At 37.1% G+C, this 18,616-nt stretch overlaps 1 protein-coding gene across 4 annotated transcripts; it reads right to left on the bottom strand.

The window, feature by feature from the left end:
- Positions 1 to 1,137: 1,137 nt before the first annotated feature.
- On the bottom strand, positions 1,138 to 17,713 carry LOC148735992 (PAX-interacting protein 1-like). 4 transcript variants are annotated; one of them, XM_088751705.1, is made up of 24 exons: positions 17,210 to 17,713; positions 16,033 to 16,167; positions 15,372 to 15,415; positions 15,002 to 15,065; positions 14,543 to 14,656; positions 13,292 to 13,879; positions 12,767 to 12,814; positions 12,231 to 12,326; positions 10,477 to 10,614; positions 9,603 to 9,724; positions 8,843 to 8,925; positions 8,203 to 8,301; positions 7,778 to 7,815; positions 7,082 to 7,120; positions 6,522 to 6,556; positions 5,820 to 5,913; positions 5,600 to 5,668; positions 5,236 to 5,335; positions 4,600 to 4,700; positions 4,099 to 4,179; positions 3,402 to 3,464; positions 3,063 to 3,138; positions 1,926 to 1,986; positions 1,138 to 1,685 (listed from the first exon to the last, which is right to left on the bottom strand). In XM_088751705.1, exons 1-24 carry the CDS (start codon positions 17,291 to 17,293, stop codon positions 1,673 to 1,675), a joined length of 2,385 nt encoding a protein of 794 aa, XP_088607831.1. In that variant the 5' UTR covers positions 17,294 to 17,713; the 3' UTR covers positions 1,138 to 1,672. The 4 variants fall into 4 exon arrangements, with proteins under 4 accessions (XP_088607831.1, XP_088607830.1, XP_088607832.1 ...); XM_088751704.1 differs by having other exon boundaries at positions 12,767 to 12,852; positions 13,291 to 13,879; positions 17,210 to 17,709; XM_088751706.1 differs by having other exon boundaries at positions 12,767 to 12,852; positions 13,291 to 13,879; positions 17,136 to 17,702.
- Between the last annotated feature and the right edge of the window lie 903 nt (positions 17,714 to 18,616).

The following is an 18,616-nucleotide window of genomic DNA, read 5'->3' as shown; positions in this document are numbered from 1 at the left end:
CTCAACGAGTGTAATGCAGTTTTTGATTGCCGAAGAGATGTAAGTTGTTCTTTTAGTCTGATTCTGGCCTGTTAAGAATAGTTAAGAATAGTTGTGATGCAAAGTAGTATAAGTGACGAGAAGGCAATTAAAAAGAAAAGTAATAGTAGAGTTCCGTTGAGTCCGAAAGACCATAGTAATATACATCTACGCATTCCGTTCCAGTTTAGCTTCTGCATATTTGCCAGACATCGGTTCTCAAACTTCCACAACAGTTCTCAAATGAAGAAATGTGGGAATTCTCCGGCATTCCTTTACTGCAACGCCTTTGTTGCCTCTCTTGTCTCCCTACAACTGCCACATAGTTTTGGCGCAAACAAAACAATCGAACAGGAAAAGAAAAACATTTGGCCGATGGAAATTCATCGTCTAGGTGAATTTGATAAGCAGGGGAAGGGCGGGGATGCAATCGATATCAAAATTAAAACATCTGCGAGGCTGGTGAGATTCATTCAAGACAGCACTGTACTCGAACATAGCTGCCTTCCTAGTCAACCGTTTCATCCATCCCGGCTTATCACTGACAGGATTTATCTATTCTTCTTCTTTCGAGAAGAAACAATAAGTTCCTCACCTCGTTGCGAGTAAACCTTTGCGCTATCGACGAACATTCCTGCAAATACATGTCATGAAATGGTTGAAATACATCGCGCGCAGAAAATTTACGATTTGCGCGATATTTTCCCGAGCCCCGAAAAGTGAGAGGAAAAATTCGAGCGATGAGGAAAATGTCCACTCGTTGTACTTGTCAAACCATCGAATTAGAGATTTATTATTCCATAACTATTCCGTGCTTTAATTTTAGTTTGCTTAATACATCTGTGCATCGATCGCATAAAGAGTACGCGAAAGACGAAAACCATTTAATTCCTTGTGACCAACAAAAAAATCGGTCGCGCTTAAAAATCCGTTTAAGAGTTAAAAAAAAAACAAAAACAAAAAAAAACAAAAAAAAAAAAACCGTTTGGATCGTTCAGAGCAGCCATTTTGTTGCTCCGTACTTTTGCCCTGTTCCACTGTGATAATTTTTCGCGTTTTTGTGACTTTCTTTGGTAAATGAAGAAAATGGAATTATTAAAGGTAGTACAAACACACCTCGAAGCAAAACCGCAGTTTCATTATATAAGTTTATCGACAGAACGTTCTTTGCTTTGTCTTTTTTTTTTAATTATTCCAAAGACCACTACGTTTCCTAGGCACAGCAAGCAACTAATGTTAGAAAATAAAAAGTGTGAAATGTGTATCATGATTCGTATACTAATTTTAATTTAAAAAAACAAAACAAAAAAAAAACATGCAACTATAAAAGTACCATATATTATTCAATTAAAACTTGACATTTTTGCTTTCGAATACTACAAGGAAGACTCTTATTGACATGTCTTGAGTATGTGATTGGAATCCTAATTCAATGGTAAATTTTTACACAGATAAGGAGGAATTTTGGTAAAAGAAACTTTTCTTGTATTTTCAGAGCTGATGGTGTTTCTTAGCTAATCGAAGATATCATCAATATCGTCTGAAAAATGCAGGATAATAAAGAGTGAAAAACATTGATTTCATCTAACTAAAATTAAAATTCGTGACTAACGAAACGTTTTCCATCTGTATCATGCTGTCACTCCAAGCTTGTTTATAGTTTATATCTGGTTTTAAAGTTAAGTCAAGTAATAAACCCTTTCATTCACATTGATTGTCAATTGACAATTCCTGTTGCGTACAACAACGACCCCTTGATGTTGAAATAACCAAACTGAAGTTATCCGAATCAAAGTAAAATGGTAACAAGTGGTATTTAAAGGAGAAAAAAAAAAACACATCAAGAAGAACATATATATGTTTCTCTTAAAGAAAGTACTTCATAGAGTACTGAACTAAAAGGATACAAGTCGAGATCCAGTTGCTGCTTTAATACACCAGACAGGATTAGTTCAGCGTTGTGTATGTCTGACGAAAGACATGGACAAAAGGGAAATGAGAATTTCTAAATATACACCGGAGGAGGTGAGACGGTTTGCGCAAGGGTGACATGAAATGTCATAAAAAGTTGTCACTAAGTAATTAACACAAGAATTTTGGTTGCTTTTTGTTTCACCGTTTACACTCTACATCAGTATGCATATTTTCCATACTGTTCTTCATACACTTCCTGTGAAGCTGACAAGGAGAATTTGCGCAACAATCAGTAGTTCCTTGAGTTGGTGACCATTTCCTTAATTCTCCTGACGTTAATATGTGATTTAGTGGTGATAATGTAAGAAGAAATTAGACACCTGTCACTCTTACGGTGAAAGGGTCTACCTCAAACCGCGGTTTTTCCCAAGCAGTGCGTCTGGGGGGATTCTCCCTAAGAAGGTTGATTCAATGAAATAAATGCCCTTCCACCATTAGCTTTCCGCCCTCTTGACATTTTTCACAAAAATAAGTGTTCAGATAAAAGATTTAGCTGAATTGAAGATGGCTTAGAACACGGTTTTGTTAAACAACAGCTAAGCTTTGTTTAAATAATCGGCCCCTTAGGTTATTCCTATACCCTCAATCCAAATAGAGAACGGCCAGAGATTTAAAGTTCGTTGATGATTTCGGATCCCCAGGAACAACGTGGTAATTTGACTTTCATCATTATGAACTCTGCTCACAAGTCTCAAAACACACAAAGACACCCAAAACAGACGCAAAACTCCTCATGAGTTGAGGCCAATACCTTGATTTAAGTACATGGAAAGTTCAGCGTCTGAATAAAATACGACCTTGCAGCTATTTCAAATTTCAGAAACGTAGCCATTTTACCTAACTTGGTCGACAGCTCAGACCTTGCAGGGGCTTAGATACAAAAGTAAGATGCGTCAAACGTAGGGCACGAATTTTGATGACATTTGATGACGGCAAACGGTCTGAATAAATAGACTTCCAAATTAGAATTAAGTTTGGCTCATGAAAACTTCAGCGTCTGAAACAGGCCTCGAGTGCATTTCGACATGTAAATACATGTGCACTGAAATCCTTTCAGAGACCGATCTTACCAAATTCTTTTTTGATAAATTCTGAACACAGCTGGGCATCTTTGTCGCAACTAATAATCAGTAACGTGGGTGAACCCTGAGTACAAACAAAAGAAGATTCACTGGTCAATTTTAAACATTTTAAGATGCACAGTATGTACACTTTGTTAAATATACATTCCTTAATTGGTGGCACCTAAAGCATAGCTATTTTCGTCCCTTTTATTCTTTAAACGGGATTCGCGACACAAAATTTCAAATCCATAATTGAAATCTTAGGGGTAAACTGTCTTTTATGGAAAGACTTAAGTAAACGACTGAGTTCAAATTCCTTTTTCTTTAGCAATTTGCATAACATACCTGATTCACAGCTTTGCGTTTTAACTCTTCTAGGTACTGTTGAGACGGGACACTCGTCAAGACCTACATGAGTGAAACACAAACAATTCTTAATCAACAAGAGTAAAATGTTATGATTTAAGTAGAACTGAAACAACTTTTTAAAAAATTTCTAAATTTTTGCGGAAATTTCCACCAGGACTAACTGTTGTGAGCCCCAAATATCTGATGGTAGTTTCCTTCATTCGCAGTCGAAGGGAACAGGCTTCACACAAAATTATAATCAAACCATCTTAGCGTGTAATCTAAACTGGAAATATATAACCCCGTCCAAATCATTTCCTTATTTGTCATTTCAGCCAAACTGATATAGTCGTTAAACGGCTATCTGAAGAACTAAACGTTAGTAAAAATCCCGGCCCAAATCTGATAAAACACAAAAATGCCAGCTTTACCTTGTCTGTGAAAATAGAAGAAGAAAAGAGGGCGAGAATATTTCCTGACGCGACAAGAACCGAAATCAATCCCCAGAAGCGATTTACTTTTAGCTTCTCCGCACTATTTCTATACATTATTCAGGAAACAAGTGATGAGAAAATACCAACTTATCAAATTCAAGGTGTTATCTTTACATACACTTAATTATTATTGGAGAAATGAAAAGAAACTAGAAAGCAGATTTAATAGTGAGAACTTAAGAGTTGATGAGTTTTCCCACCTGTCCACCTGCACACTGGATAATCTCCTTCATAGACGATGGGCTTGGCTCAACACTTTGTGTTACATACACCACGATATCCTACAAAGAATTGAAAAAAAAATATGAATTTGTCTATCTACACATTAATTCTGAGATATTTCCGATATCACCAACTCTCAATCGAGTCAAAATTGGAATTGGATTGGTTTGTTTTTGCACGCTCTGTGATTAGTCTAGAGGACTCGTGCCATACTCGAAACCAATCAGATGAAAAACCAAAACTGCCTCAGACTTGTATATTCGCGCTGACTTGTTATCTTGGTTGCTCACGTTAATTTAAGTTAGTTCTCATTGGCTCCTATAGATTTCAAAATGTTTTTTAGCTTGGTCATTGTGATTGTAAAATTAGTTTCATAGAACTCAATCAAAAAGCAATCCGAAGCACTCAAAAAGCAAGCCACGCCAAAGGAGTGATAGATTCAGAGATGTTTTTGACAAACATGAAGGCAAATTGCAAACCTTTAAAAGTGGCCGCGTTCTTGCTCTCTGAAGTGATGTTGTCAAATCCATGTCATACATGTCTTCAGAAAAGTTATCTTTAACTGTGAATTCACTTGGGTCTACAAAATTGAGAAATACCGCTACATTAACAATATCACATGAATTTAATAACTTGAAGGGTCACTCCGCATTTTGAACTGTCCATGACGCACCATCTTCACCCCCGAAAAATTTTGCTCAGGTGTTGTTCTCAATTTCTCTTGCGATGAGATATCCTGTTTTTGCAAGGGAAATATAATCTGAGCCAGAGGGATCTATAAACTGATTTTTCTGTTAAGGTCCTACATGTGAAAGAGAAAAGAAAACTAGTAATTGACATTTGAACGAGACTTGCATGTTCTTGGGAATAGCAACACCGCCTCGTCCCAGTCTCCCTTGCTTAAAGCTTTCACTCAATATCCAAAAAACGGTCTTTCTGAACTTTAGGCAAGTCATTCAGTCATTCAGTAAAAGGTTAAACGGTGGATAATGGGTGATTGACAGGTATAGCTAAAAGGGCTCGACAAGTTGCTGATATTTCTATGCACCATTATAAGTAATTGAAGTATACTGTGAGTACAAGACATGAGACACTCAAAAGAGGTTTTCATTTACCAAGAAATTTCGTTGACTGCTGACTCTTCTCAATCCACTCTGGAGTCACAACGCACTTCACAACAGAGATTGCACACAGAAATTTTACTGTTCTAATAATCTGGAAAAAGAAAAACAAGTATCCATTCAATTAATCACACGAGTAGGCCTCAACCTTAGTTATTAACTTCCTATATCACTATCATTGTTATCGTCATCGTCATCACTATCATTACCGTTAGCGAAATAGTGTACATTAATATCATCCGTGAGTTGCCATTGTAATGGGAAAGCTTCACTTATTAACCACTGCATGAACGCCAGGATTATGTTGCAAACAAGGAGTTTTTCCGACGGGATCAAATAATTGTACAAAGTTTTAAACCTTTCTTGTTATAAGGTGAGTGCATTCCTTCACTGAGGTGACCACCACTCCTCCAAGGCTAGTGATTATCTGAAAACCGATTAACATAAAAGATTAAAATATAATTATGCGTACACGTAAACTTGAAAGAATTCAGATGACACTACTTGTCTCATAGCAAACACTACACGCAGGAATGGGAAAATATAAAGACGAAATTCAAGCTAATTTATTTTCAAACCTCAGTCAATCTTGATACATCTGAAGGCACAATACCAGTAAAGAGAACTCTGGGCCCTTCCGGTTTTTCAGTATTGGCAGGACTTGATGTTCTTCTGTTGAATTATGAAAAACAATATATCATGTTAGAGCTAGTAAGGACGCGAACACCGTTCGACAAGTTTGAAGGAAAACAAAGCCGTGTGATGGAATGCAGAAATAGGGACAACTGTTACGAATTTACAACGGTGACTACAGGGGTGAAGTTGTCAGAATGAATCCAAGTCTGCCGATGGCCACTTTACTTAGTTCGCACTTCGTCAACTAAACAACATCGTTGTGGCGCAATCTCGTAACTTCGTCGTCTTGTGTATATACTTCGCTCAAATCGTGGTGAAACTTCATTCAAATTTGTCGTTAAAAGGATGGGAGCTTCAATGTTCCTTAGAATAAAGAAACCGTAAAATTTCTGAAATATCACCAATTTCACCTAAAGATAGCAAATCATGCTTGCATTCCATTTTCACTGCACTCTATTTCATTTCATTTCAATAATTGGGAGCAAATGCGAAGAAGATCAAACGCCAAACATGTTTTTGGAAAGAGATTCCGTCAGCAAACAGCAGAGGTAATAATTTGGCGGTTTTGATGTTTACTCAAACAAAAAAAAAAAAACAAACTTAACACTGTAGGAGGTAAGAACTAAAATGTTGGCGATAAATACCTTGCTTTTCTCAACTGACCATTTTCAGGTGTACTCTAACAGCAAGGAGAAAAAAGAAACGAAAAGGGAGAATTCCCACCACATTCGGGGACGTTGACGTTGGCTTACCTTTAAAAACTACATCAACATGCACATAAACTTTACCCAATGTCTACCAATGTTGCACAAGTTATTATTTAAAAACGGCATTATCGTATTCCAGAATGTATTCAGATGTAAAGAAAGATGTTATTCGTCTTGTTATGAGCGGGAGACAACATATTTAAGTCTTATCGAGATATCAAACCCCAGACCTTTCAATTCTGTTACACAATGCTAAACCCCTGAGCCACAGAGAACTGTACGGTGAACTACGCTGCACAACTATAGGCTCGATAACTCGTACCTTTTTCCCACGCTCGTGACAGGGAGGAACATATCTTTCTATGTTCCATGAACGAGTTGAAAAATTCACCAAATTTTTATAATTTATTAATTCAGCAGCAGTAGCTACAATGTGTTGTTAACAACAAACAGGTATCCATGTACAGCTTGAACACAAGCAGATGTTCCCGTTTTACCTGTTCTCCAAATTTCCGTTTCCCACCATTAACACTCATCTGCAAAAGAACCAAAACTTATTTAATATACGTGGGATACAAGGTGCTTAAATGCACCGTAAAACATTTTGAGGGCCATAGCTCGTATGCTAAGATTCGTAAGAAGTTCACCTGCATGCTCAGGAAAAACCTTTAGATAAACAAGCGTGACATCCCCACATTAAAGAGCAGTTTTCTCTACAGTTTTCTCTATATATTTAGAGTCATGCATTATAACACAAATTAACCCTGAAGTGGGAGGCATGGATTGGTAAGTTTGAGTAAAGTCTGTTTAGGAGCCTAGTGGCCCATTAGGCCGGTGCTTAACGGTTTCTGTAGCATGAAGCGACTAGGAGTATTTCTACTCCCCCCTGGATGGGATGCTAGTCCATCGCAGGATTACCCCCAGCATTAAATTTCCCCGTACCCATTTATACACCTGGGTGAAGAGAGGCACTGTGAGAGTAAAGTGTCTTGCCTAAGAACACAACAATCCTCCACATGGATTGGTAAGGACACAGTTAATTTAGAAAAATTCAGTAAAGACTTTACCCAAGAGATCATGCATCAATCACCATTATTGTACATGTACTGAAGTGCTTTTACAGCACATTGTATCAACAGAAAATCAAAGATGAAAGGACAACAAATACATGCACATGCAGTGTAAATGCTCACCTTGAGTGCACTTGAACCTTCACATGACTGCCAGGGAACTACAAAATTAAACAAAATATTGAGGTTTCAGATTGCAATTGCATGTGAACAATACCCATACACGTGCATGTACCGGGAAAAATACTCACAACTAAAGGAAACCATATTATTTGGTCTGATATCTCATTGCTACAATCATTATCGGAAAAAAAGAAATTCAACAAAGCAGGCCAATGTCATACTGCAAAATCTGTGTTACAAACTCTAGACTCATTAAATGTCTGAAGGCATCTTTAAATGGTTTCTTAATGGACAATGAAGTTGAAGAAATGAACAGAGTTGAACCATAGCGTTATGCAAAATTATTCATAAAATAATGGCCTCCCATTGAATAGAAGGGTTCTGTCAGCAGAGAAGCCGATAGTTTTTACTTCTTTCTAACTTACTTATAAGCTCTCTGACCAGTAGATCTTTAGTTATTTCCAGTTCATCTGGCTCACCCAGGGTGGAGTACCTCACAAGGTTACATGGAGATGGATTACCAGCTAAAGAAATAATTTCAAACCATTTGTCGAGATCAAGTATACTTACAAGTATATCTAGACACAACATATTGTACTGAAATCATAATATACACCATCTATTATTCTGTATCGATTCCACTCTGAACCATTTCACTGGTGGAGCATTCTCCTACCCCTCTCCCCCCTCCCCCTCAACTCTCAGGGTTAGCAATATACTGTCATTACTTCTACATCCTTGCTTCAAGAACCTTGTAGTGCAAAGTTGACAAACTACTTAGACAACAAACAATCATTGATGAAAAAAGAAAAAAACAAGTAACAACTGCTTGCAACTAGATGTACAATCTAAGGTACATTTACATGAGGGACATGACTCTCTTGTGCTGACATATAGTTCCAATACATAAGAAATCACACATATCTACAGTAACTTAAAATTCCAGAGAAGTTCATTATGATCATGGATTTATGAATAATCAATTATTTGATTATAAAATATATTATTTGTTTATAAATACATTTCTTTCTTTATGTAGACCAGTCGTGTAATTTCTGTACATACTTGTAACAATGTCACCAAGCCACTTTGCATTCACACATTGTACTCCCCATTCTTTAGCCTTGGTGTATTTTTCTCCTGTTGGACTGTCAAAAGCAACAAGATATGTTTGTTTCACACCTATAAGTACAAATTCTGATGTACTGTACATTGTAATACATTAACGGTGAGATGTTTTGAAGGCACACATTTCAAAGCCATTACACCCTCACCTATTCCATAAAGCTCTACATACTAAAATGTGCATCCCTGAACAGTTCAGTTAATCTACCTAACTAAAGGTAAAAGAATAACTTTTGGTCAGATGCATGAAAAGACAAAGAAAAAACATTACCAGAGATGAAAAACCCCCACCAATCAAACCTCAGACTTTTGTCTTCCATGCTCCCACTCCACTCCTCATGGGGACTCACAATTTTTTCGTTGTCCCACAAAGATCTTTCTTTGTTTCATTAGTGAGCTTAAAATGCACTATCTCTCTTATTCTATTGACACACAAGAGGCTGTCCACATTGTTTATTCTAGCACTATACAGGTTGTGTGTTGCCTATGAACCTACATGGAGTAATAGTCTACTAGTAGGTCACAATAGAGAGTCTCTGTAGATCAGTGGTAGAGTGTCAGAAAGTGTGACCTGAAAGGTCTGAGTTTCAGTTCCTCATGTTTAATTGAAAGCAATTACAGTGCAAATATCACAGTTAAGGAACTTTGATGTGAACATAAAGACTATATAACTTACAGTGTAAAATTAATCATAGCATACCTCTTACAGATAATATGTGTGTTGACACGAGTTAAGTAGCCAGTATATTTTGCACCAATAATGTATATCATGTTCTTTAATAGTGTCCTCTCTACACCTGTGTATCCAGTAACTGTGATGACCTGCCAGTAATAAAAAATTCAGGTCAGTGGCACAAAAAATTACACATGTAATGTTCATGTTTCTCAAAGGTTTGCATTGGACAACTTGGAAAAAATCCTACATTCATGCCACAATTCTTTTTAAAGCATCAATGCACAAGAACATGTAAAGGGCATTGTACATCACATTACAATAGATCATAATGTATTTCTTAAAAATATATTTTCATGGGTGCATATAGGTACATGTACACATGTATAACGAATTGTATAGTAATGGACAGAGACAAGCTTTCATTTAGGTACAGTGTACATTTACATGTACATTTAAAAAGCATGTTATTGCAAGCACCAGCTGAACAGGTAAGAAATCATTGCTCACAGACCACTTACATGTAGGGCATTATGTGCAAAAGAAGTTTTAAGATTGGTGGTTCAATTTTCATCTTAGTTTGATTTTTTTACAAGCAGTTTGATGAATACTTCTCTCTGTCCTGTGATAATCATCATAATCATGATGTAAAATTTTAAACTCGACAAAATTGAAATTTCAGCATATCCAAGGCATGTAAATAAAGCATACAGTCATATACAATGTCACCATGTACATTGTACATTATACTGACCTCTACAGTACATACATATAACATTACATCTTGTACCTGCGTATAGAACCACATATGCATATATAGTATCCTAATGACCTTCTAGGCCCCGGCCCTCCCCCGCCCTCCATCCTGCCCCCTCACACTAAAATCAAAACATGTACTTACCATACTCCTGCACTGGTTTACTTTATCCTTGAATGGCACAGGAAGATGAAGTGGATTTGAGGGTGGAAACATCACTTTTGCTGTCAGGACATCATTCAACCAGTGTGCTGTTATAATGCGTTTTCCATCTGAAATGGCCTGAAATTGAAGAAAGTTTCAATCTTTAATTCACAAACATCTGATGGAGGCAAAATCAAGTTAACTTGAAAGAGAACTTTGGACTTCCTCATCTGATACTCTACCACTTTGCTACAGGGTACTTATAGGCAAGCTAACTTTCTTAAACAACAACAAACATATGAAACATATGTGTGAACTGCGGTTATGAGACGTATATGAGAACGATCCTTCGCAGTAAAGCACTATTTGAGCAATAGTGAAAATCAGACCTGAAAAAAATTTCAGGCCTGTACGGGACTCGAACCACTGACCTCTGCGATACTAGTGCAGCGCTCTACCAATTGAGCTAACAAGCCAACTGGGAGCAGGCCATCAAATTAATTCGATATAAACCCGTAGATGATAAATCAAACAACAACAAACATATGAAACATATGTGTGAACTGCGGTTATGAGACGTATATGAGAACGATCCTTCGCAGTAAAGCACTATTTGAGCAATAGTGAAAAAAAAAAAAAAAAAAAATTTCAGGCCTGTACGGGACTCGAACCACTGACCTCTGCGATACTAGTGCAGCGCTCTACCAATTGAGCTAACAAGCCAACTGGGAGCAGGCCATCAAATTAATTCGATATAAACCCGTAGATGATAAATCAAACAACAACAAACATATGAAACATATGTGTGAACTGCGGTTATGAGACGTATATGAGAACGATCCTTCGCAGTAAAGCACTATTTGAGCAATAGTGAAAATCAGACCTGAAAAAAATTTCAGGCCTGTACGGGACTCGAACCACTGACCTCTGCGATACTAGTGCAGCGCTCTACCAATTGAGCTAACAAGCCAACTGGGAGCAGGCCATCAAATTAATTCGATATAAACCCGTAGATGATAAATCAAACAACAACAAACATATGAAACATATGTGTGAACTGCGGTTATGAGACGTATATGAGAATGATCCTTCGCAGTAAAGCACTATTTGAGCAATAGTGAAAATTCTCATATACGTCTCATAACCGCAGTTCACACATATGTTTCATATGTTTGTTGTTGTTTGATTTATCATCTACGGGTTTATATCGAATTAATTTGATGGCCTGCTCCCAGTTGGCTTGTTAGCTCAATTGGTAGAGCGCTGCACTAGTATCGCAGAGGTCAGTGGTTCGAGTCCCGTACAGGCCTGAAATTTTTTTCAGGTCTGATTTTCACTATTGCTCAAATAGTGATTTACTGCGAAGGATCGTTCTCATATACCTAACTTTCTTAATTCATCAATTTTCCTTTCTATTTAAAACCAATAAATTGAACATTATTTCGTTAATTGCTAATCAAATATTAGCCAACCAATCACTTCAAAGTCATTAATTATCAAGTATTGGCATCACCAGTCAAACAGTGAGACAAAGTCATTTGGTGAGTTCAGACAATCCTCCCTTAAACCGTGAAACAGAGAGAAGATTAAAGATTACGATCATGTACTTAAGTCAGCAATTTTCTTGGTTGACCAATCAGTTATTTAAAAATAAGCTGTAGCTGTAAAATAATACTAGCATCAGAAAACTTTTAAAAATATTTAACCTTCACCCTTCAGCAAAAAATTAATTATAAGAATGTATGAAGTCTTACCTTTTGATAAAGATCTCCATGTTGGTTAAGACAAAGCAAATGTGTAGATTGTTTTGAATAGAAAGGGCTAACTTTGCCTCCATGTTGTTGTATTACCTAAATATAAGGAAACAGTAACATTGCCGTTACCAAACTCATTTGTCTTAATTTTCTTCACTATCATAATGGGGCCATGGGTTTGCAGGGGTTTCAAAATGTTTTGAAGTAGGCGGCCGACTCTGGAAAAGTAGGTGGCTGTGATAACGCCAAGATTGTTTGTCACGAGCAGACTGTTATGACCAGAGTAGCCGGTGACATACAATCAAGTAGCCGGCGGAACTCCGGCGGTCACCGGCTTGTTTTGAAACCACTGGGTTTGGTAACATAATTTTAGGTTCTCACATTTTTGTTACAAACTGAAACATAATAAGATGCATAACTTTTGAGTTACATGTACTTACATGTAAATTATGTTTATGACTGAACCTTGAATGAAAGAATTATTGAATTTAACTTAATCTTTGAAAATAGCAAACATGGAAAAAAAACCCCTTTACCTCAATCCACGTATTAAGAATTGCGTGCTCCATGCGGTCCGGATAATCCGTTATGACAAAAACACAGTTAGCCAAACAATTGGATTCTAAGGGAGAATAGATAAACCTTAAAGTTAAAGATTCTGGACTTTGTCTAAAAAAAATACTGTTAACTGTCCTTGCACCAAATCTTTAAAATAATCATTTTCGAAGTCCTTGAGAATAATGTCACAAGCACATTGCTTGGCAAATCATTTTCCTGCAAAATATATTTTAAGTCAGATGAAAAGCTAATTAAAGTGACTTTCACTTGGATATGGAAATATTTATCAATCTTGAGTGATGCGAGGACACGTAGATGTATCTACAGTCAAGTAAAAGAGGTCTGCAACAATGATCTCCTTTAAAAAATCATAGCTGCACCCATGCAGTTGTACCGTTCAGTATTCTTGCATAACAAATACACATGTACAGCGAAAAATTGTTGTAGCCCTTCACTGTAAAGTTTTTTAAAGCTCAAACAGTACATATTTTGAACACCCTACCTTCATTCTCTGTTGTCTTCTGTTCAATTTGTACACTGGTTTGTTCTTCATTTTCTTTTTCATCTTCAACAATTTCCTCATTGTTGTTCTCAACAATTTTAACGCTACCACTCAATACATCAGAAATTGGTTTTGGTTCTGCGTCTTTCTTTTCTTGTGGTGTAGTAGCAATGTTTGTGTCTGTGGTTTTCTCCCCTTCTGCAGCAGAAATGGTTAAACTTGACTGACTTTGTACAGTTGTTGTTTTGGTGTTGTTGGCTTCAGAGGAAGTTATAACTACAGGAGATTCAGGACTCATGAGAGCTGACGGCAAGGAAATAACTGCCTTTACACCATCCATTATTGGTGTGGAAGGAGTTGTTGGTTCAACCTGAAGAACAGTAGCCGGTAAAGGTGTCGTTGTTGTTCTGTTGTTATCATCTGGTGTAAGAAGGGTGCTTGTCGTTTCTGTTTCTGGTTTGTTCTCTGCTCTTGAAGGTTTGTAATTTGCTTCATCAAGCTTCTTCTTTTCCTTTATGCTGTCCACAATCCAGCCGGGAGTGACAATCTTAATGCAGTCAGAATGCTTCAAAGCACAGTCATACTTTGGCTAATAGGGCAAAAAATGAATTACATGTAAACACAGCAAAAATTGCTGAAATGTTTAAAACATAAATTCATCCAGAAGCAAAAGTAATATTTACAACTACATACTTATACATTTAGCTGCCAAGGATTAAGGCTGAGGGTGACCTTGTTGGGTTAAATGCACTGTTCACTAAGCACACAACTATGAAATGGGGTGTTGCCAATATTATCACAACCTAAATGAGCTAGCTAAATGAAGCCACTGTAGTATGTGAAGCACAGCTCCATCATGACAGATCTCAAAATTTCCAATTCTATTTCTACTTTTATGCCTTATGGTATCAACTGCTATAACTTGTTTTCTAGCAGCCAAAAAAATGGGAAGTTTGGGTTTCTTAGGAGAGGTGATTAAATACTTCTGTACCACTTCCACTGACCCAACACAGTAGCGAAGGAGTTAAAGGCATTTGCACAAGACCTTTTTCAACAAGACTCATTGATGGAGCTTCACTGTAACTGTACCTGAAACTGTTGTTGCAAGAAATCTACGCTTTATCAGAACGTCACATGTACATGTACTCAAAAAGGTTCCTCCCTAAATCTATCCTAGACACCCAGGATAGGCTTTGAACATAAAAGTTCCCATGCTACTTGTACCATAGAGTACAAGTTTGTGAAAACTTACACCCGAGGGAAGAGGAATCACCAGATGAGTGCAGTTAGAGTTGAGGTTCAGCTGGCATTGGCCTCCATAGTATGTTACCATAGCCCACAATGCATCTCTGTCATTGATTGGAATCTGTTTGAAAAATCAGGACATAACTGCTTGTGAAATCTTAATCTCACCATTTCTATCACTGCAGAAGATGCAAGGCAAAACAATAAATGTCCTTGTTCAAGAACATGTAATATTTCTGGTGGTAGTAACCAATTTTTGTTGCCAAATGTCATTCAAAGGTGAATCACTGGATTGAAAGACTTATTGCCAGGAAAAAACACAGCAAACCTGAATGAAAGCTGTTGACTTAAACAAGAACATGTACAGCCAGTTGTCCTTCGCACAACCACCATATGAAGTACCTTACAGCCAAACTAGCATGTACATACATGTCTATTTTTAGGTAAAACTGTTTATGACTCTCACCTGTGAAGGACATACAACAATTCCTTTGAAAAACTGTTCAGATCCAGGCTGGAAGGCTCCACATCTTGATTCATGTTAAGGAAAGCCATAAAGATTGTGTGCAAGATATCCGCTTAAACAACAAATTTTCATTATCATCCTTTACAGTACAACAAATCTTTGGCAGAGTAGTCATGCAAATTCCTTTCAGAAACATACAGATTTCAAGATAGTAATTATAAATCAAAGTAAAAATTTCCCTGATGAATCATGGGGGGCAAGAACATCTGTACTACATAACAAGACCTTTATACAAATATACAAGGATAGAAATTGATGTTGTTTGGCAAGTTTGGTGGAAAATAAAAGGATTTAATTCTTGAAAGGATACGGCAACAGCATCTCACACCTTGCACTTAAAAAGACCCACTTTGGCTGCAAATTCAAATGTAAAATTTTATTATTACAGTCATACTAAACATTTTTTACTTGAAGATAATAAACATATCACTTACAGTTTCTATAAGATCTACTGACCAGAATCAATGTCACTTTCTCTGTTGGTAAATACATGTAAATACACTGTAAGCTTTAATCCATGTCTACAAACATGTTCTGACTTAATTATTTCTGTCAGTGGGACTGAACTTGTGGCAAGAGGAAGTTTACATAGCCAACACAAGCTCTAAACTGTACAGTAACTGTTGGAGTTTTTCGAACTACTTTCTGGAGAAATAAGTGTAAGTGTTATAATAACTTTTCTCAAGAACGATGAATCTACAGTGTATGTCAGAGCACATATTACAATGTGAATATCAACAATAAATACAAACAGTTTCTTTATTTTCATTTTTGTAAATGTCAAATATTTTTTTATAACCAGTAACAGTGAGTGGAATGCAAGACCAGGTCTTCTTTGTACCTAGGAGAAGTATTTTTCCTTTATATGCAAAACTTTTGCTATGGGACATCATTCTGTATTAAATCATAGCAAAAATCTCAAACAATTATATTAATACCAACAAAAAGCATGGACATTTCATGAACTATACCTGAACAATTGTCAAGTTATAATCCTTGGCTTCACTACACTGAGGAAAATTGTTACCAGTGGAAATAACGTGAGTCACAAGATCACTGATGTAAAATTCACGAGCTGCTCCCCCTGACTTCAAGACTTGTTTCACCTACAGTACAACATATAAAATAAATCCTTCTTAGAACATACATCACATTCAACAATAATCAATAGGCTATTTTACAGTTGTGTACTTGGTTGCCAAGTAAAGCCTTTGATTTGGAGTGAGTCTGAAAGTGACCTTGTTGTGATGGAGACCAGTATCTAGTTAGCATGATAACAAAGTAATTTACATTTAAAAAATAGCAAGGTTTGTATCATAACAAGGTCACCCTTAGCCTCACTCCTGTTCAAAGGCTTGGCAACCAAGCAAGCAACTGTAAAATGGACTGTTCCTTTTTTTTTTTTTTTTTCTCATCTTAAACTTAGTGATCATTGTAGAGATAAGGAGGATTCCAAGCAGGTAAAGGGAAGAGCAGTAAGAAAAAAATTAATGCTTGAGAAATTATACTCAACCCTTAACACCCTGACATCAGTCTCCAAATTCTCCTTACTCTTGTCAATAATTTTCCTTTGGTAATGATAAGGAGATTTGCATTTGATTTTATACTATCAAAGCTTCTTAGGTTGGCAAACATTGCCCTTTATTCTCATGATCTCAATGCAGCAGTAGTAGACATTTTATGATTATTGCATTTTCAATTTAAAGGTGTGACAGTGGCTTTTCTAATGAAGATGCTTACATTGTTGCCCAATAATTATAATATTGCACAATTAGAAGTGGGCCTTGTAATGCCGTTATTGTGGAGCACACAAAATTCAGATTTACTCGATTTGTGATAGAAAGGAATTAGTCAAGAAGGTCCCCGACTAGCCAGTGTGCTGAAAATTATTGTAACCTCGTCTGATCTTGACAACCGAACAGCTCAAATTCGATCGCCAAATTTTACCCTGAAATACAGGTAAGAAACATAATAGCGTTCCACCACTACTTTGTTGTCTACTGCAAAACTACAACGACTATAAAAAATCAGACAGGAGGCGTACTGTGTGTAAAAATTGGTCGGCGTTGTTTACCTTCGAAATCGGTGAAGCCTTGTTTGAGTATCTACGATTACACACCTCATCGCACCTAGTAATTCATAACACACCTCTTCATTGTTTTCCTCAGCTAGAAAGAATCTGACGTCCTTGAAAAGGTCTTTCTTGGTTTTTGAGGTCGAATCTGTTGCCATGTTCAAATTTATTCGTCTGCCATATTGAAACTGATTTGGCAACTGACGACTGGCGGGAAAGAGGGTCGTACCCAGTCACCTGACTTGCACTCACGAGTCCTCAGACGACACCCCTTGTGATGGGTGAATGTTGACAGAGAATGATCAAAAGAAATAATGAGAGTAAAATTAATGGACTTGTAAATAATGTTCAGGTATCACCACTCTCTAAAAGTAGTTTAACCCTATTGACTGTTGCGCGAGTACGGTCTTTTTTTAGAAAGTACTATGAGTAAGATCTCTAAGTGCGTATTCTTTGATTTATTTTTTATCACAGTCACTTTTCTTGTGAACATTCCGGCCTGTTTCTGTGAAGATACAATGGACGACGATATGATGAAACCTGAGATATAAAAGGAAAGTGAGAAAACTACAGCCACTGGAACTATGGAATTACATGAACTGATCATGATCGCGTCAAAGCGTTTAAATTTCAAAATATCCCTTCAAGTGATGGGCTTTTGAAAGTACAGCTAACAAAAATCCAAGGAGTTTTAGGAAAGAGACTAAGAGAGAAGTCTCAGCTCTAAAAGGAGGAAGCCGAAGGAGACTGAGATTCAAGATAATGAAAAGCTGACGCAGGCCTCTCTATTTGAGAGGTGGGAGCTGTTAGGTTTGCCGGACTGTCTTATCACCATAAACGAACAAGAGAGCGAACTGCAAGCAGCACGAAGCGAACGAGCTAAGGCGCGAGGTAAAAGACGACATGAAATAGCGCTCCTTGAATCAGCTGCAAAACTGTTATAGCTGCAATGTTTCTACTTTTCAGTATAAATTGATCGGCATATGGGGGTTTCAATGAAAGTATCACAGGTTTTTTCGCGGTCTTATTTATTTCATCGAAAAAATGCTTTAATTTCCCTTTCGGTAGGAGTAACGTTCGTAAATGGTGACTTTGTCCCCTCTACTAACTATGCTTTGACTTACTTGAAAAATTGTTCAGAGAAACACCATCGATTCTATCATCCAATTTTTGTTTTAGTTTACTGGCTGACTTTAAGTTTATGTCCTCGATAGCAGCGTATGTGACCTCATCTAGATCATTCAGGATCAACCAAGTACATTTGACTTGAGTGCACGACAACTTGCCACATGCGATTCCATGCCTCAATATAAAATAAAACACGTACTCCCTACATGCCAACAACATTCGGAAAGTCCAGCTTTACAACCTAAACAATGAACTGAAGCAATCGTTCCTTCTGTGTTGGCAACAATCCAAATCAAAAAAGGCGACTCATTCATTCGTTGTGAATGTCGCACCTTTCACGACAAACATCTTGC

Source organism: Stylophora pistillata, chromosome 3, assembly GCF_964205215.1.
Source record: "Stylophora pistillata chromosome 3, jaStyPist1.2, whole genome shotgun sequence".
Lineage (NCBI taxonomy): Eukaryota > Metazoa > Cnidaria > Anthozoa > Scleractinia > Pocilloporidae > Stylophora > Stylophora pistillata.
This window is presented reverse-complemented; position numbering and strand designations above follow the sequence as displayed.